This window comes from Ambystoma mexicanum, chromosome 11 (assembly GCF_040938575.1).
Source record: "Ambystoma mexicanum isolate Mex_15411 chromosome 11, UKY_AmexF1_1, whole genome shotgun sequence".
Taxonomy (NCBI): Eukaryota; Metazoa; Chordata; class Amphibia; order Caudata; family Ambystomatidae; genus Ambystoma; species Ambystoma mexicanum.
This window is the reverse complement of record NC_090934.1, coordinates 212,728,898-212,750,051: the sequence shown is the minus strand read 5'-3', so window position 1 is coordinate 212,750,051 and position 21,154 is coordinate 212,728,898. Positions and strand designations below refer to the sequence as shown.

Genomic DNA, 21,154 nt, shown 5'->3' with positions numbered 1-21,154 from the left:
TGAGGTAGATGGAACGGATGGAGTGGATGGAACGATGGAACTCATGGAACGATGAAATGGATGGAGTGGATGGAAATAATGGAGTGCATGGAGCAGATAGAACGGACGGAGTGGATGCAACCGACGGGAGGGATGGAACCGACGGGAGGGATGGAACCGACGGGAGGGATGCAACCGACGGGAGGGATGGAACCGACGGGAGGGATGGAACCGACGGGAAGGATGGACGGATGAGAGGGATGGATATGATGAAACGCATGGAGCAGATTAAACAAACTGAGTGGATGAAACAGATAGAGTAGATGGAATGGATGAAAGGGATGGAACGGATGTAATAGATAGAACGGATGAAAGGGATGGAACAGACGATTGGATGGAACGGATGGAGTGGATGGAACGGATGAACACATGGAACGGACGCAGTGGATGGAACGGATGGAACACATGGAACTGACGGGGTGGATGGAACGGATGGAGAGAATGGAAATGATGGAACGCATGGAGCAGATGGAACAGACTTGTGGATGGAACGGACGAGAAGGATGGAACGGACGAGAAGGATGGAACGGACGAGAAGGATGGAACGGACGAGAAGGATGGAACGGACGAGAAGGATGGAACGGACGAGAAGGATGGAAAGGATGTAATAGATAGAACAGATGAAATGGATGGAACAGATGAAATGGATGGAACAGATGAAATGGATGGAACAGATTAAATGGATGGAACAGATAGAGTAGATGGAACGGATCAAATGGATGGAAAGGATGAAATGATGGAACGGATGGAGTGGATGGATCGGATGGAGTGCATGGATCGGATGGATTGGACAGAACGGATGGAGTGAATTGAACGGACCAAGCGAATGTCTTGGATGGCATGGATGCTGCGGATGACACAGACAGCGCATTTGTCACAGATGTTATGGATGCTGAAAATGGCGCGGATGTCACGGATCTGGTGGATGCTACGGTTGGTACAGACGTTTGTTGTGAATGCCACACATGGTACGGATGGTGCGGATGCCGCGGTTGACGCAGATGCTGCAGATCCACTTAACAATAACGGAATAGTGAATTTGAACGACCAATGTATTAGGTTTGTAAACTCTATTGGCTATTGTATGTTTGCACAACTATGCAGCATCATTGAATAGTGAAATATAAACGTACTGTAGATACTTTCCATTGGTTGCTGCATGGACATTTACTATTGAAGAACAACTGTAGATATTTCTAAACTGACCTTATTTACATTTTGTCTCTCTGTTTTTCTGCAAACTCCTACCCGATCCCCCTCTCTTTTTTCTGTCAATTGTTACACTGCATTATTTTTTCTTTTGGCATTACTAATTGTTATATTTGCTCCATGACTAATGGAATGTGCATTGGAATTGGCAATCCCTTTCTCTTTTTGTTCTTCCTTTTTGGACTTTTCAGTTACAATTAGCCCTGATTTGATAAAGACACTTGCTGTGTTGAAACACGTGTTATCCAAATGGGCACCTTGTTGCTATAAGACTTCTGAGAATTTGTATGCATTATGACTAAAATCTAAAACCTGTTCACCAAAATACATGTGTGGCGCAGTTATTCATTGTGTGAGGAAATTCCCCCTTTCATGGAATAATACATACATGCATGCTTACCCTGTTCCTATTGACGACCCAGCAGTTAATGCTCTTACAGATGCAGTGCTATTGCGAAATGTAGCTATGCAGCACCTGGAGGCAGTTTAATTGTTAAATGCTTTACTAGATGGGGGAACCTCTCGGGAGATCCGCAAGCAGATGATATATGTCAATTGGTGTGGAATGCGAAACAAGTAAAATCTGATCTGATTTTTTTTTCAGAATTCACTCCAAGTGATGAAGCAAAGTAGGTGTGATGTCACAGAAGCAGTCACCCACCAAATTTGGCCAGGTAGTGATTGGCCCACCTGGTTCCGGGAAGACAACCTATTGCTTGGCAATGCAGGAGTTTCTTACTAAGGTGGGACGCAAAGTAGCTGTGGTGAACCTGGATCCTGCTAACGACGGGACTCCCTATGAGTGTGCCATCGACATCTCTGAGCTGGTGACCCTGGCAGATGTAATGGACAACCTAAAGTTGGGGCCAAACGGCGGCCTGATCTATTGCATGGAATATCTAGAGGCCAACATAGATTGGCTGCAGGAGAAGCTGGCTGCACTGAAGGGCCACTATTTCTTGTTTGACTGCCCAGGACAGGTGGAACTATACACACACCAGAGCTCAGTGAGGAATGTCTTTGCACAACTGGCCAAGTGGTGCTTCCGGGTGAGTTATCTAAGGAAAGAGATGGGCTAATTTGTTGTTTCTTTTTACTGGTGGGTGGTGGAGGAGGAGGGTGCGGTTTGTAATTTGTGCTTGTGAAAAGTCAGTTCACCGATAAATTACATACCTTGTTGCGAACCTCCCCATCCTCTCGCACCCACTCCAAACACAGATAAGTAATGCTTCCAGCATCTCACAGCCATGATAATGCCCTCTACCCCGGTCATCGGCAAGGCAAACCCCAGTTACCATGTTGAGTCAGCATAGGAGAACATGTCGGCCCATACCACAGACCCTGGTTCGCTGTGCACAAATGGATCCTCTGGGACTACTTGTGTCTATTCTAAAGCTGACTTTCATAGGCCTGGTTGGAAATGGTTTGAAGCTCCCTTTCCTACCTAACCTCTTGTGCTGCAGTACCAACCAAGGAAAAACATAGCAATGCCACAGATTACCCTATCTTTGTGAGCCTGTAGAGCTCACTTTATTGGATCTCATAATTTGACTGATGGGAGACGCTACGTGAACACCTCAATATAAATGGCTCCCTGCCACCAAATATTCGTCATTTGCACGGAGGATTTCAAAAGCGGAGGACAAAAGGAGGTGTAGAAGCATTTTTGTCGCCTCTTGCCCTCCGCTTTTGTACTCCACTATGCAAATGAAGAAAATGCTATGGCAGGCAGCATTTGCAATGGATTCCTATGCGGCCTGCCTGCTTTTTGTTTGCACATAAAGCAGGCAGACCACGTAGGGACCCCAGCTTTTGGAGGATTTTTATGGCGAACAGGAAGGGAGCGGTGGGAACGCAAGTTGCGTTCCACACAACCTATCCATCATACAAATTAACAAAATGGGGGGGCACCATTAATTCAAAGCGTGAAAGGACTTTACGCTTTCAAATAACGGTGCGCCGTGCTGAAAATGAGCCACTATATGTATCATTTCTTGCCCCATCCATTTCACCTATGACCTACCACTGCCACTTCATAATCAGAGCCTGATAAAAGCGTAGTGGCAAGCTAGTTCGATACTCTTAGGAGGGTTTGTGGTTGTGCACATAGTGGTGACCCTTAATATTGCTCTGAAAATGTCCAGACAGCACAGACTCTGCACAGCTTAATGTTTGATGCAACACAGAAGCTCCGAGATAAACAGATCCAAAATGGCACATGGCCAAACTCGCCATCAGAATACCACATCCTTGACTCCAAGTACCAACCTTTACCAATGGGACAAACTAGCTAAATACTGGCTTTGTTCGACTTGTTGCTTAATCAATTTTGTAGAAAAACAGAGGGTGGGTGAGGCGCGCACTCTGGTTCCCAGTGTTAGATATTATTAAATATAAGAAAATGGAACTAAAAGGGCAGGTCAGTGAAATAAACTGTTTTGATATTTTAATAATACAATCACATATATAAAACCAATATTAAATCGAATATATTCAGAATACAAATTTCTAATATCAAACCAATTCATAGGCTAAACCTCAATTTGGAGCATAGAAAAAATGCAGAAAAAATGATACATCATATTTCTCAATCATTAATTACTTTTACAATTGATGTCTCTATTCTCACTCTGTTCTTCCACAGAGATAACTCATCTCGACATGTATCAGTTCTTTATGTCTTGAATACAGAACTTTCGTCAGGAGAAAATTAGTGTGCATCCAGTTCCTATTGTGCGTCCAGTTTGAGTAAAGTTAAAACCACAAACTGCCCAAATTTAAAAGAAAAAGAGCACTATTAAGCTATAATTGCTAGATTAAGTCTCAAGAACGTTCATCAATGAACTCAGAACCCACCACCTAAGATCACCAAATTACCTCAGAGAGTTCTTGCGGGGACGAATAATCCTTGCAATGAATTGTAATGGGGTACAATACTCTCCCCACTAAATGGCAGCTACAAAAATAAAGCACAAAGTCTAGATTAGCCATACACACAATGAAAGAAGAGGCACACTCAAGGCATATTAAGGGAAGCCAGGTAAAAATGTGTCAAAAAACACCCACCTGAATCAGGAATCAATCGTTCTAATAGTATAGGAGAGTAGACAAATAATTATCCTGCTCCAAAACCAGGGAAAGGTGTCGCAATACTTTGTAAACACTGGTATCTAAGGGGGTGTAGCTTTTCCCACATGTCCTTCCATAATCTAAAATATAGAGAGGAAAAGTTTGAAATTACCCAACTACCGTGGGAAACCTAGGACACCCGTGTACCAAGTAAAGACAGAGAGCCATGCTACAAACTCATTAGCTCTGTGTTGACCACGGCCCTGACCTACAATGAGCGTAATCACTCGTTTAGAACATAGCAATGGCAGGGGTATTCAATACCAATTACCTGCAGTAGTTATTCCCACAAACAGCCAGAAGTCAGAAGGCAGATGGTAGTCGCTAAATCGCTGCAGGAGCGTCACTCCTCCTACACAACCAAGGAGAAAGAATCCCTCAGTATGTACAAAAAACATACACATAAACCGCTCAAGCTTGTAACGCTATGGTTAAATAAATATATCAATATAGGTCTCTAAATACGTCATGAAAGCAGGGTTAACTAACCACAAAACGTGCGTTCCCACTAGCACCTTAGCACGTAAACAAACTCTAGAGCAGTAAGGTGTACTAGCTCTACACGACCCGCCTGTGCTATAAAACGGGGGTCTCTAATAACTGAAAAATAAACTGCAAAATAAGCCATTACCTGGATAGAATCTCTGGTCCAGGTCCTAGAAATCCGCCACTTAGCTTCCGCGCCTGTGTCAAGTCAAAAAATCACTCGCGTGCAGCAAAGAAAGACGGACTTCCGTTTTAAAGGGCGCTGTAAGTTCGATGTCCTGGTTACCATAGTAACCCTGCAGGCACATGTCTAAGTCTACTGCAATCACCTGGTAGTGTGTGGGATGCATAGACCTGGACGCCATATTGGAACGAAGCCCGGCGCCTTTATAATGCGGGCATACAGGCTTTGCCCACCTGCCACCAACTATCCACAACTCGCGTAGGGGTCACTATTATTGCAGATAAATCAAACTAAAATGAAGCAATACAATCTTCAAACCGAAGATAGAACAACCACAATCAGGCAGAGCAAAGCTTAAGTTGAAATAAATGTTCAAAGACAACCGACTCAACCTGAACCCACGTACTGTGGTTAACCTCCCCCAATGGAGCACACACTAGGAACTAGAGGACCTCTCCATCATAGCGAGCTCATAGACAGTCAGAATCAAATCTGGAGGTACAATAAAGATACCCAAAACTGGTGATACTGAAAAATATACATTTTTAGAAGTCTAGTCGGCAATGATCACATACATGTATAGACTTTTTCATCCCTCTTAGCTTGTTTCTCACCTTACATATTTACCTAGTACTCTCTGTCTCCTAACCTTTGGAGGGGAGGAAAGGGAAGCAAAACAAGCAGAACGCATGCATTTGGCAACTAAATTAACCAACAGTAAACCACCAAACCACAGATCTCTAGACTCTATTTGAGATCAAGTGAGTTTTAAGTATGCAAGAATGGTAAACAGCTTATTTCTAAACTTCAATTTCTTATTTTATTCCACTCAATCAATTCATTCAGTCCATGTTGATCATTCCTCATTCTGAAAATCATCTGTTGTTCAAGTTTGAACAGTCTGGAGTCACTATTAATGAAACCTCCTTTTACCGCTTGCAGAATTGTCCCTGTGAAATCTTCATGCCCATGTTTCATCGAGAGGAAATGTTGAACCATCGGTGCATTTTCTGTTTTGTTCTTTAAACAGCTTCTGTGCTCCATTATTCTTGATTTGATCTTTCTCATCATTTTCCCTACATAGGGCAACCCACATTTACATCTAATTAGATATATTACATGGTCCAAGTTACAATTTGTCATGGTTTTCTGTTGCCAAGGTTTACCAGTTCCTATGTCCACCTCTGTTGTCTTCTTGGTCAATTTACAAACTCCACAAGAGCCACACGGATAGTGACCCACAATTGGATTTAACCCCCATAGGGCCGCGATACTGGGCTGATCACTCTTCACTGGTTTCAATTTATTGTTGCTCACTCTATTTCCAATAGATGTACTTTTTCTAAAAGCAAACAACGGTCGTGGCATGGGTGTTTCTTTGGTTTCAAAGACTTTCCAGTTTTTCTGTATGATGGTTTTTATTTTCATACTGAGATTGGAAAAGGTATTTGCACAGACCATTCTGTCCTCTTGTGCTTTTATTGGTTTTTCTTCCAGTAGTGCGTCTCGGTTGTTGTTATAAGCCCGCTTAGCTGCTTTCCTCACCAATTTCTTCGGATATCCTTGGTCTCTCAGTTGCTTAGTTAGAACCTCTGCCTCTGCTTGGTATGTTTCGGTATTAGAGCTATTCCTCTTGAGGCGCAAAAACTGCTCAAAGGGGAGATTGTCCCTCAAGTGTTTAACATGATGGCTGGAGTATTGTAGGAGGGAGTTCTGATCTGTTGCTTTGTGAAACGGTCTCACCTTAAGTACTCCTTGATGGTGAAAAATGGTGAGATCCAAGAAATTGGTGATGTATTGATCAGCTGTCATGGTAAATTGTCAAATGCCTATTGAGGCTTTTGAACCACCTGCAGAAAGCTTGTGCTGTTTCTAGACACCCGGTCCAGACGACCAATATATCGTCTATAAATCGTGTCCATTTTGTAATGTGTTGTAGATATGGATTGGTAGCATTGTAAATATGAGATTTTTCAAATGCTTCAACATACAGGTTTGCCACGCTGAGCGCCATAGTAGCCCCCATCGCAGTCCCCTCTATTTGCTGAAAAAACTTTCCATTGAACTCGAAATAGTTCTTAGTCAAGGCTAGTTCAATACACCACATGAGGAATGACGTTGGTACTGGATCGGTGTCTTCTCGAGTAAGTAGGATCTCCTCAATTGTTTCCAGGGTGGCCTGCTGCGGAATATTCGTGTATAGAGAGACAAAATCCAGACCAAGTAATAGAGATGTATTTGGATTAAACGCTGTATTTTCAAAATGATTAATGGCATCTCTAGAGTCTTTCAGGTAAGACTGCATATTCTTCACATAACCCTGCAAATAGTGGTCGGCAAGTTTCGACAGTGGTTCAAGTACTGAGTTGATACCGGCCACAATCAGGCACCCCGGGGGGGTTAACCAGTGTCTCATGGATTTTTGGGAGGCAGTAAAAGGTGGGCACGGAAGGTTTGGTGTTGATCAAGAAATCGGCCTCTTGTTTAGATAACCATCCCCGTTCTTCTGCTTTGGATACTTTATTTGTGATCAGTTGTTGTAGTTGCTTAGTTGGATCTCCTTCCAAATTAACCTAGTATCTGGTATTGGCTAGCTGTTTGTCACATTCACTAACATAATCGCTCTTGTTAAGCATCACTATTGCTCCTTTATCTGCCTTCTTCACCACTATTTGTGTATTAGAAGCCAATGATTGAATCGCCTCACGTTCCAATTTACTCAGGTTCTGAAAACATTTAGTTTACTGTTTCTCAAGCCGGCTAATCTCCGCTAGCACTTTTCTTTCAAAAACCTTTGATTCTGGAGAGTGGCTGCTGCTAGGGGGGGCAAAAGGTTGTATATCCCAGTGTTAGATTCCTGTTGCATTTCAAGTTGCTGTTCTCCTCCAACCGATTTCATGTCTCTAACAATCATCAGGGAGCTGTCTTTTCAGGTGTTTCAACTTTGTCTCAATAGGTCTCAAGGAATTGTGGTAGCTGTAGTCTGTTTAAGGTAACCAGGAACCAACTCCCCTCCAAAAGCACAATTTTTTCTTGGTGGGGGTAGGAGGGAAAACCAATGATGTGGCTCTCCTAGGTAGGGCATGGTGACCCCGGTGCCGCTGCTTCTAACCGCTGCCTCTAAAGCCCGGGACTTCTGAACCAATTTTGTAGAAAAACAGAGGGTGGGTGTGACGCGCACTCTGGTTCCCAGTGTTAGATACCTGCTGCATTTCAAGTTTCTCTTCTTGTTGCTTAATCAGTGCCTCACACAATACGTTGGCATTCTGATGTAGTTGGTTGTTTACACCATTTTGTCTTCTCCACTAATCTTTGCTCAGCAGACACCAGCTGGCTTTGTTTCCTTCTCTATTTTTTCATAAACTTTCTCACTGACCGCTCCTCTCTTTTCCTGAATATGGTTCTCTTTCATGTGGGCCGGGAGGATAGCTCAGGGGCAACGACAATGCAGAGCAACACGGTTCGAGTCCCGCTCCTAATCCTGGTCCTGCGCTTAGAAATGGTCTCCGGTTTGAAGCGTGTTATAAAAGATTGTCATTGTCCTCCTTGCTTTGAGCTTGAGTTTTCCCTTTGACATTTCTTCTTCTTATTATTATTATGGTTGTATTTATTGAGCACTCACCTTGCTTCAGGGAATCACAGGGCACACTAAATTCCGTAGGGGGTTATGCAGCAAGGAATGCAGATTGCAAGGGATCAATGTAAAGGAACTGAGTGATGACGAGGAAGGAGGAAGGCAGGCAATTTGCTAAGCAATCTACAAGCAACCAAGGGGAGGTGTTAGGGTTAGCAGTTGTTTGCCCGTGGTGCATAGGGTGCGGAAATGCTTCCGTCGACTGAAGGCATCATGAAGCAAGACACAGACAACACATTCAAAGTTCAAGCAGAAATAATTTATTAAATAAAATGTCAGGATGGTTGAAGTCCTAAGTTGCCCTATACTAAGGTGGGATTTCCCTATGTAACGAAACTAAGGAAAGTATGAGTCAGAAAGTTCAATTTAAGTCTGTGTCCAAAACCTATAACGCTAAACAATATGTAGAGTAATTTGGTCAAAGATTATAAGTAGAGTGTTTAGGAACCATTTAAGAATATGTAATTATAATTTCTGGAAGTGTTTGTAGGAATCGCTGCATGAGACCGGTGATGAAAGTTTTTGTGTTAAAACCCATTAACTATGTGGAATATAACCATCACCAAGTGGTCCGCCAGCATCCCGTGCATCGAGTAAAGAAAGAGGACTTTGAAACTGCAGTCAAATAGTGTAAATAGTCAAAACACTTTCCACAGGTTTTAGGCCATTATCATTATATGTATATTAAATATATTTTTTGTTATTTGTATGTAGTTCAAAGAACCTTTACAAAATGTTCACAGTTACATCCATTTAACAATTTGACAACACATTTCAATATATTAAAAAAACAGATAAAATTAAACTCAGGTTAAGAACAATTTAACAATGAAGTAACAAAATCTCTTTCTCAATAAACTTTAGAAAAACAACCAAAGCAAAAATTAAAGCCTTTTCATTGCCTTTCATGAGTCTATTCCAAAGTGAGGTTAGGCAATCTTCATATTTCACATTGATAAATCTTAAAAAGGACTTTGTCCTTTGATACTTAAAAAGGGACATTCTAGAATGAGATGTTTTAAAGTTTCATTCCACTCTGTACATTCTGGAAACCGACAATTCGAAATGCCCAACTTGTTTTTACCTGTCACCCAATACTTTGTTCTTTCAAGAGTATGGTTTAGCCTAAAACGCATGTAATATCTTCTCGTTATGTTACATGGGAACATCCTGAGATAATCACTGCAACCATCTCTTTTATGGGGAAATTGAGCATATTCCTTATATGAAGACAGAGTGGAAATTTGGTCAATGGTATTACACCAATCATACTGAAATCATTTTTGTTTCACATAATTTGGACACCTGAGCAAATCTTCGCTATTAACACTCACATTTATTAGAGCATTCTCCATGGTCACATAGTAGTTTTTAATAGATCTAGAAGAACACCCCTTTTTGAAATCCAAGAAATCTTCATAAATAGAATTCTCGGGGCAATTCAGAATTTTAGAGTAGTTAGACAGAGCACGCCATGTAAACCTGGTAGATAGAGAAATAAGACCCATCTCATGTCTGATAATGCAGTTAGGAATGGGTAAAGACAGATGCAGAGCTTTTTTTTTATCATACTACCCTGTAATATATCCAATTCTTTCAGCATGCTACTGGGACAAATGTCCAATGCATATAGAATAACTGGTTCCACTTTCAGTGTGAGGAAATCCAAAAGCGGAATAATTGAAAATTTACAGAGTAGAGAAAATGAACTTCATTTGGCTCAGTAAGGGTCAGGATTTATGCTTGAGATAGTATACCCATGAGTTATAGGTACTCACATTGCTCAAACAATATCCCAAGTAGATGGTCTCTTTTAGTTCAACTATGGGGGTGTCACCAATACGCCATCAAAATTTATTAAGCTTTTTGCAAGATTGGAGAATCATAACATGGGTCTTGCTAGGATTGGGAATAAGGTTATGATTGTAGGCGAATGCTGAGAATATGTCAAGTTTGGTTTGGAGGCCAGATGGAGTTAGATCGAAAATAATCAGGTCATCAGCAAACGCTAACCAGTGTAGTCGAAGAGAGCAAAGCCTTGCTGGATATGTGATGACAGATTCCCAAAGGTCGTCAATGTCTGCAAGATACAGGTTGAAAAGCATGGGTGCAAAATTGCAACCTTGCTTCAAACCAAGATAAAGGGGAACAGACTCAGTTAGAGAACCTCCCCGGGTTAAGCGAATTCTACAGGATGTATTTGCATGAAATTTGATGATCCAAACTTCCTCATTTTATTCCATAGAACTTCTCGCACTACTGTGTCAAATTATATGATATGATATGATAGTTTATTTATATAGCACCTATACACAATGTGTTTCGAAGCGCTTCAAGGCAAGGGAGGGAACAAGGGAAAATACAGTGACATTCTTACAGGCCATGAACATTAAGGATGTGAAATTAACTATCGTACTCGGCCTGATGGCATTTCAGATAGTGCAAGAGCTAAGACATAGATAAGGAAGGGAGGTGGAGAGTGGGAAGGAAATGGAAACGACTGGCGACTACCGTACTAGGCCTGACGATATTTCTGGTAGAGCCAGAGAAAAACAAAAGGTGAGGGAGAGGGGTGCAGAAAGGGAGGGGAGGAACAAAACAAGCGACTATCATACTAGGCCTGACGACATTAAAGATGGTGCTGGACGGGGGGTGGGGAGGAAACAGACGAGGTTGTTATCATATTAGATCCAGGGACAATTCTGATAGAGTAAGTGCATAGAAGAAAGTAAGGGGAGGAGATAGGAAAAGGGAGAAGGGAAAGGAGAAGAGAACGGACAGTAAGCAGTCAAAAAGAGTGGGGAAGCAATAGTGGAGAGCGAATACAATTGCAGAAGTCAGTAGTAACACATAATGTTGCAAGCCAGGATACAAGATGAAGATGGGAACAGCATGATTCGGGTCCACCATGAGTACCAGATGCAAAGGAAGTCCAGCATGAGAGTTGAGAAAGAGTGATGCACCGTGAATGAATAAAGTCCATAAAAGTCAAATCCAGCATTGGCCACAAGACGGTGATGGTGAAACCAGACTGTATCAGGACAGACTGCTGCAGAAGTAGGCTGGAGGAGGTTGAGGGGGAGCAGGGTTGGTGTATGCTTACCTGCTGTCTGAGCAGGGGGTTGGGCCCTGGGTCATCCTGGTCCGTATAGATCAAACAGGAATTGCCCTTTTCTTCATCTGCCATTCACTGCAGACGCCCGGGCGAGAGACGCCCTTGATCTAATAGTTAAGAGCAGGAAGGAAGAGGTAGGGCTAAGAAGGTGGGTGGTGCTTAGACTAGGTGACCTAGATCCACTTGCACCTGCTCCCCATCTGCAAAGGAAAAGAGGCTGGAGGGCTCCTTAAGTAGGAAAACAGAGCAGCAAGCAGGAAGGCACCAGGTGGGCGGGGCTTGCTAAGTGGTGAAAAAGAGCAGCAAGCAGGAAGGTACCAGGTGGGCGGGGCTTGCTAAGTGGTGAAAAAGAGCAGAAGACGTGTCAATTTAAGCAATATAAACATTGCCAAGCTCTTTTCTTTTAATACCAGCAATCAAATGGGACATGATTGTTGCATTTAAAGTTGTGCCCATCTGGCGCCTACATCCTACCTGACATTTGAAATACATTTTGTGAGTAGATAAGTGTTTTTCTAAGTCATGGATAATTAAAATAGAAAAAAAAACCTTTGCTGCTGCATCAGGGATGAGAGTTCTCAGGTAATCTGGAGTCACCCTTTTTATAGAGAGGGATAAGAATGGACGTGACCGAAGAATTCGGACTGAGGCCCTTTTGAAGAATATTATCAAACTTGATCTTTAGGATCTTACTCCAAAAAACGGGATCTGATCTATATACACAGCTGGGTATCCCATCGGGACCCGGTGCACGGGAGTTAGACAATTTTTTAATGGCCCACAAGATGTCATTTGTGGACCAAGCAAAGTAGTTGGCACAAGAGGCAGGAACTGTGTCATACTTTATATTTGCAAAACGGGCGGGTATTATATATTTTTCCTTTACATAGGATATCCATGTTTCTGCTTTTATTTCACACTTGTCAGATCTATCTAACGTATTTCCCTTTTTCAACGTGGTCCAAATGTCTCGTGAGTTACGACAACAAATTGCTTTGCTCATATTTCAATTTTGTTCATTGTATTGCTGCAAATGTGCACCTTTCATTTTGAATTTGTATTCCTGAATGATGCGCTTCTTTTTTAACATATATAACGCAACAGGAAAGTTCTCCTTTTCTAATCGTCTAATATCACGGTTTTTATATATTTTTATCATTTTGATGTTATAGTTGAAACTATGTTTGTGAGTGGAAACATTAAGAGGAATTTTATTTCTATACTGATTAAGGGCATCTTCAATACAATTGTTGATTATTACATTTACATAATTGATGGAATATGAGTTATTAAAATCCCAGTCCAACAGACTATTAAGGCGGTCATGTACCCGTTCTGCTAATTTCCTACATAAAGTTGGATTCCATCTTAGGGAAATGTTATCCCTTTTGTTTTCAATAGGTCATAAGAGGATGTACGAGTGCCATTGATTGGTATCAAGGGAGGATGTAAGAAAAATGGGGGCATGATCACTGTGAATAATGTCTCCTATTTTGACAGAATCAATTCTGGATAGCAGTAATTCGGAGACACAAAAAAAAAATCAATCACAGAGCCATTAGAGCCTCTTTTCCAAGTATGTACATTCAAGGACTCCCTGAATGTGACAAATGACATGCCCCAATTTTCAAAATATTCACAAAATATTGCTCCTCTTTTAGAGCTGTTTGAATTGGATAGCTTACTCACAGAATCATTAGTAGTCTGTTCATTACAACGTGAATTAAAATCCCCACCTACAATAGTCTCATATTTAGAGTGTAACATTGAGGCTTGATCAAAACAGCAATCCAAATCATCAAAGATGTCTAAGATAGAATATTTCAGAGGATTGCAATACACGTTGATTATTAGAATTACATTTGTTTCACGCTTGTCGAGGCACAGAATTACAGCTAAGACATGAACAGAACAATAGACCAAGGTTACCTTACATTCAACAGCATTATTACTTGCGATGGCTAGACCCCCAAAGGCCCTGCCACCCGCACCTTTGGAGGCGGGAAAGCAATATGAATGGTTATCAGGGATGATCAATGGATCCATTTTCATTGTTTCTTGGACCAAAAAAATGGTTGGTAATGGTTCTGCAAGTGTGGAGAGCCAAATAGAAATATTATTATACCCACATGAATTCCAAGACAGAATAGTAAGAACAGAACTCACCTTATCTTATGATGTAAACATATCTTGATTAGCCCTATAAATCGTTTTTAGCAGTGGTTCTATCCATGCCATTTCATTGTTGGTACGACTAATTGTTAAGAGTTGAGATATACAAAATGTATCATTTTTGGTACTGATTGAATGATCACCTTTCATTTTCTGCTCATTTGGATTGCGGCTTTGATTAGCATAGAAAAATTTGTTTGCCATTTTTTCATCATTAAAGGTGAACAATGTAAATCCCATTTCTAAGAGTTCCCTTCTAAAGGACCAAATAAGCTTGAGTACGTGTTCAGAAAGCAAATGACATGTCATACGAAAGTTGTTGGTAGGAGCTAATGAGATGTGGTCAATATCATTGGAAGATATAATTCTTAGTGATGCAATGACATAAAGGAGATCTAAAAGGTATCTTCTATTAATTCGTGCACCACTTAAAATTTCCTGCTTGCCCTCGAACCCAATCATGTTAATATGATTGATATTGTTCGCATTGGAACATGAGGGTCTGGCATCATCGATGTTATCACTTGCAAGAATACTACTTCCTATATGAGTGTCATTGGGCTGTTCCTTGTGATCAGATCTTTGAGGTTGAGAATACTTTTTAGATCGTTTACATTTTTGCTAATGGGGTCACCATCTAATCCCGCAGATTCATTTTGAGTGGCAATTGAGTCATTGTGCGCATTAGGTTCATTGCCAAGAGATTGAGTAGTTGGAAGCTGGTTGATTATTTCAATTGGGGGAATACCTGCTGTTAATGCTATGCGCATAGACTCTTGTATGTTGGAAACAGTTAACCTGCAGCTCTGTCATGGTAGTTTGTTTTTTCTGTACGGCGCAGGCAGAATCATCCATTGGTGACTCATTCAGTGCCAAAGTCTTAACAATAGTTATATCATTAGATAATTTGGTCAGTTTACCACTTCCATTTACAATTATTGGTACATTTTTGGGATTCAATATGTGCGCATTCACTAGATTTCTTTGTAAGGTTTTTGAATAAAGCTGGCAATCCTTTTTAACCATTCCACCGTTTAACTGGTTAGATACTACATTTTGGTTATTAGTAGGATTAAATGAGGATGTGCCGCTGGTCGATGTTTTTTTCCTTCCTGCACTATAAAAATAGTTAGAAAGTATTTTTTGAGTTTTGGGTGCGGCCCCTTCAGTCTTGCTCTTATTGTCTAAATCATGTTTTCGATCTAGTTGGGGCGCAATAGCTGCAGGTTCTTTGTGTACATCGACTGTGATTATATTGTGAATGCCGCCAGGGATTGATGTTGGTTTATCTTCCTTTAGTTTGGTTGCATTTTTATGATCTGCACCCAGATGTGATTGGCATTCCACTGAAAGTTGTGCCACGTCAATCGGATCTTCGCTGCCACTTTCGGGACTCGGTGTTGTTCTTTTTTTTGTGATTTTTTTTTTTTTTTTTTTTTTTTTTTTTTTTTTTTTTCCATTTGCTGTTCTACGTTTTTTTTCTGCACGTTTGACACAGCGTTTTTGATTTTTGCGAAATCTTCTGGATGCATAGCCCATGTATTCTGATTCACATTCCATGGAGCCAATGGAGAGTTTCTGTTCTTCAATACATTTAAGTAAGACTGATGGACTGTCAGCGGAAATTCATTAGTACTGAACCAAATTCAACTGTAAATATAAAAGAAAATTCTTTAGAAATAAAGATTATCAAACTGTTTAATTCAGTAATAAAATAAGGATCCACAGGAAACAGAGGGAGAATGCAGGAAAAGGGCTTGACATTTTAAGAAAAGAGCCAGACAGGCTTCTCTGAATCTGGATCACCTCCTCTGGGCATTAGCCGAGGAGTCAGATTAGGGTTATTGTAGGAGGTGGTGTTTGGGAGGAGTTAATAGAAACTCAGGAAAACATCTTTTTTGTTTTGGTGCAGGTTTGAGATCCAGGAAGACAAGTTGAACCTATGTTGTTTCTTATTTTATCTAATTTCCCTTTCGGGTTGCCTGTTCTCAGCTTTTAAATTGGGCAGTGGTGTCTAGTAGCTTCTACGGAATATAAACCTTGGACCAAAAAGGAAAAGAAACATGGGGGAGAGGGGAGCAGATTGCTCAGTCTCCGTTTAGGTGGAAAGTGGATGGGGTGTGGACCGAGGTGTTCCTTGAAGAGGAAGGTCTTGAGCCCCTTCTGGGGATTTAGAAGCGAGGGGCGAGTCTGGCGTTGATAGGAAGGAGGTACCAGAGTCTCGATACATAGACGGAGAAGGCCTATTTTCAGGTCTTTCCTTCCTGCAGCGGTGGGCTTGAAGACTGCACATGTCCTTGCTTTTTGTTGATTGATTGTAGGCCTCCAGAGTTGTAGAGCTCGTCAGCAAGGTAGCTTGGGGGCTTAAAGACGACGGCCATGTAGATGATGCAGCAGGATCATACTTTCCTTACTTCCTCCGTGATTAGCCCAGAACTCTGTGCAATGGCTTTTCTAAAGGACCTATTTATGTACTTAGTTATGTGTTTTGTAGAGCGTTACTTGTCGTCTTGTGGCCAATTTTATGTGCCTGTCCACCTCCTCGCAAGTATCATGGTAGTAGTCTGTCTTTGGTTATTGAACACAAATTGATCAGCTGAGGTTTGAGAGAGCATTGTCAACACTGTGTTCTCTGATTGGTTGGCTCGTTTCCATGAGCGCAGAGGGGGATGGTGCAGATCCAGGCCGGTATGGGCTGCAACCTATGCTTCAGCTCTCCTGCCTGTGAATGCTGTAAAGTTTGAACTTACTTATCAGTGTCTTGATGTCCCCGGGCTTACTGCGCTTTACAAATGTAAAAAGAAATACATTTTCTAATATGGTAGAAAAATTGGCAACCGCACTGTTCCTGTGAATTCATAGCTGGTATTAGTACAGTTTTCTGTGGTGTTGTTGCCTGTGGTCTTTACCTGCAATTGTGTAGTATACCAAACTTTTTCAAAATGTGACAATTGCAAATGATCTCCGTGAAAACCTTTTAAGGGCACTAACGAAGCCGTTCCATTCTTTTGCTCTATCCTAGTTGTGCAATGATGTGTGCGGGCTAAGAGACAGGCATTGCATTCTGAGTTGGACTATGATAGATTAGCAAATATGGTAAAAGACATTCCAACACATTTGCCTTCTGTGCATGACTGCTTAGTTGCATTGATATTGTATATTTATTTATTTTAAATCTTGCACATGTGACATTGTTGTGCCATGTGACAGTGTTGCGCAAGTAAAGCCTGGTCGCTGCAGTGTGTAAATGGTACGCTTTGCCACTGGTTTGTGAATAAAGCCTCTCATGGGGGAGGGGAGTATAATGATGGGAGCCTTGGCCACACGCTCTGCTTGCTTTAGGTTTCTTGTGACTCCTTTGGCTGTCCTTTCATCTCTGGCTTTGCTGCTCTCCCAACTAGATGTGCGTCACATTTCTTTCCCCCATTGTCATTTCTATCCTTGCTTCCTGACAGGAATGTTTTCTTGGATGGTGTCCTATTTCTTGTCAGTGGTATTTTATATGCATTCTTGCTTTCTTTTCTTTTGCAGCTTTCAGCTGTGCATTTGGTGGACTCTCATTACTGCACGGATCCCGCTAAGTTCATCTCTGTCCTGTGCACCTCGCTCTCAACTATGCTGCATGTAGAACTGCCTCACGTGAATGTTCTGTCAAAGATGGACCTCATTGAACAATTTGGAAAGCTGGGTAAGGAAACCGGAGACAGGCACTGATGCAATTAGACAAAATGGGGAAGAATAGGGACTGGGCTGTTGCCTGAATGGGAGAGGCCTGAGACTGATGCAATTGGATAGAAACGGGAGTGAGAAGCGACAGGCGCATCTGAAGGGGGATGTCTCTTGATGTCTCATGGGAAAGGGTATGGCATTTGCTACTTTGTGAACCAGCGGCAGTCCTAGCTATAGCAGCACTTAACTTTTTAGCTCTGCTATTTGGAGATTATTATTGGTATGTTAGTATGGCTGGATTCTATTTTTAGGGAAAAAATGGTTGTACTTTTTTTTATCTTTGGGAATTTGGCATTAGAGGATGGATTTTACATTTTATTATGAAATCTTTGTAAGTCCTCTTGTGGTGTTTTTAATCTTAATGAATTGAAAATAACTTGGAGTCTATAGATTGGACCTGCAAGGAACTGTTTATACAGTGAGCTATAAAATGTTATGAATGATTGAACTCCAACCTAATTTATTTACTTGAAAGAACGGATTTGTGTGTCAATCTAGTTTTGCACAGTCATGGTTGTATTAAGGTTTTCTACTGTTTTAAAAAAAACTTTTTTTCCTTTTTTCCCCCAATTTAAAATCAAGTTAACCTGTTTTATGTGTAAAATGTGTGAAACGTTTTTCTTTATCTAATGCACACAATAAATACAATAAAATAAACATACTACTTAAGGATAAGAGATCAAGGCAGAGAGGAGTCCAATGAAGATTTTGTTACCGCTCTCAGGGAGCTAGCATATAAGTGTAATTTTGGACCTTCTTACAACAAAAGGATAATGGACCAATTCATGATGAAGGTCAGGAGAATACAATTAAAGAGAAATATGGGCAAACTGCGACCCCAGTTTTGAGGATGTTATTGATATTGTCAAAATAATTGCACACATGTTGGCGTTCATCAAAGAATTAGAAGAGAAGGAGAACAGAGTCTGTTATGAATACTTCAAATGTTGTGGGTAATGAATTGAAAAGGGTTACTCCCCCTGCTAAAAAGACTCCATCATAAGTGAAACCTTTCAACAAAAAGAAGGAATGTGGGGAGCGTCAGAAACTAAGTATCCGAAACAAAGGTGGATCAAATCCCTCATGTTAAAAAATGTTTATTTGTGGGAGCATCTCCCATTTTGCTAATTAGACACATGCCCAGGGCACAATTCATTGTGTTTTAGATGTGGCTAGAAGGGACATTTTGCCCATTGTAGTCAGAATTTCTCCCGAAAGGGAGTAAAAGAAATATTGGTTGAACAGGACTGTGACAGTTCAGAAGAGACGGTTGAGGATTAATGTAGAGGTGCCTTTTGGTCTGTGAGTGAGTTTGGTGTCCAAGCTCAAAACGATGGGAAGCCACATGCAGAGGTGCTTGTGAATGCTGTGGGTGTCTTCATGTTAGATGACCCAGGTTCAGACTATACTATTTAACTCTGTGTGGCGTGAACAGTTTAATTTAGTTCATTTATCAAAACCACAAATTAAAGCTAATGTCTATTGAGGGGTGTTAGGGAGAACTTTCATTTAAGTGTTTAACTCCTCCCACCTTAGAGACCCCCAGCTCGTTTGCTGGACTTAAGGATTTTTTTATTTTAACCCCGGAATGAGTGAGACCTTTTTCTCACTCTCTCATGTGTTTTGACCGGATTTGGATTATGTTTCCTCTATTTTTGCAGTCTGACAGACTCCATAGGCATCTACTTTTATTTGTATGGTGACACACAGCACCTTTGTCTCTAGGAATGCCTGAATGCAACCACTCCTGATTGGCTGGCTGTTCTTTCAGGACAGCCACCCTGCTGTGTGATTGACAGCCTAGGCTGTGCATGAATGGGAGAAACCTGCTTAAAAGGCAAGGGTTTTGGGACCAGAGGCAGAGTCGACCACTGGGAGAAAGACCCGACGAAGAAACTGTGAAAGAAGCTTGCTGCATCCTCCTGGCGCTTTGAATTGCCTGGTGAAGCCCTGCTGCTGTGCTGAAACTCCTTTTTCTCATCGACAATAGAAGCTCCGGAAGGGACGACTTCTTCCCTTGGGTTAGTGAGACCAACTAACCCCGAGGCGAACTCCACTGGACCATCTTCCCTGATTGGCTGTACCTTTTCACCGTAGACGAGTGCCGTGTCTGAAATCCATCCAGAAGCTCCACAAGTCTCCTAACGACCCTTTAGAAGCAGGACGACCAGAGCTCGAGTCCCCTCACCAGGGAGCAGAGTAAAGGAAGCCCAACCGGTATCAGAGATCCGCAGTGGTGTTGTTTACCGAGCGCTAAAACCGTGAAGTGCCGCTGATCCAACAAGAGCCCGTACCTGCCGACGACCTCCAAATTTGCGCCGCAGGAGCCCTCCAGGCGTCCTCCCTATTGTCCCCACGGCTGAGGCTCAGGAACCCAGGGTCTGCACCGCTGCAACAGGACATGACAGAATCCAGCTGGACCACTCTTCTTCAAACCAGAGGTACTGTTTAGACTTGGGGTACTTACCTCCTGTGTTTCCTTCCTTAAACCTTTCCTTTCTGCAACCTCCAAATCTGCAAAGTATAACTAGTGATATATAAATGTCATGACTGTCCTTGAGAATGAAGTCACCTCTGGGCGTAGGAATTGTGTAAGAAGCATATCCAAAGAGTATCCACTAAAATGTGCTGATTCTGAAAAGTATTTTAAAGTATATTTGATTGTTACATAACTTGCCCTTTTTTTAAAGAACGCTTATTTAAAAATTGATGTTATATAAATGAATGAAACCTTGAGTGTAAGTATTACTTGGATACTTTGTATTTGTGGATTTCATTGCTACAGCTCTACAGCTCACATTCACCCCTCTTGAATGACCTGGCTGCTCAGTCACACTACCAACTTGTGTAATACAGACCTATACCAAAAGGTGGGTTTCCTAATACCAAGCAGATGAAGTGTTGTGTAGTCTCACACAGTGTTACTACACACATTCCTACCTAACAAGGGGTATGGATTGGCACAGTGGGTTATTTTCAGGCAACATTAAGGTGTTTGGGGAGAGTAACCGAAGCCAAAGTATGTCTGTCTGAGAAGGGAGGGTGCCTCCTAGGTTGGTACGAACAAAACAGCTTATATATTGTTATTGATCCCAAAGTTCCAGATCTAATTTCAGCAGTCAGCCAATCTGTCTTTCTTCCATAGGATGGCTATGACCTTGTTTTCAGTTACTACTTTGGTTGCCTAAAAGAATACGGTCATAAGATTAGGCTTAAAAAAAAAAATCCTACCCCTTTAGCTGCAAGAGTTGGGTATGTTCTCTTGGCGAAGAAAATGAAGAACCTGGGCTGTGTCTGGGAGGACAAGATGGGATGTGGTGCAAAGGTGAAGTCTGCATTCCATTCCTTGCGTCTCTTGAGACACATCTGCCATTCATTGCAAATGAAGATAGAGCAGTGGTAGTAGGCACACTGGTCAATTCAAGACTGGACTATGGTAATGCACTGTTATCAGGCA

At 41.6% G+C, this 21,154-nt stretch overlaps 1 protein-coding gene across 2 annotated transcripts in view; it reads left to right on the top strand.

The window, feature by feature from the left end:
* Positions 1 to 21,154, top strand: part of GPN2 (GPN-loop GTPase 2) — a 369,135-nt gene that overhangs the window by 216,738 nt on the left and 131,243 nt on the right. For both annotated transcript variants that reach the window (XM_069622875.1, XM_069622874.1), the window contains exons 2-3: positions 1,853 to 2,297; positions 17,500 to 17,656. In XM_069622875.1, the coding sequence (XP_069478976.1) occupies positions 1,887 to 2,297; positions 17,500 to 17,656 (568 nt within the window). In that variant the 5' untranslated portion in view covers positions 1,853 to 1,886. The remainder of the gene's footprint in view (positions 1 to 1,852; positions 2,298 to 17,499; positions 17,657 to 21,154) is intronic.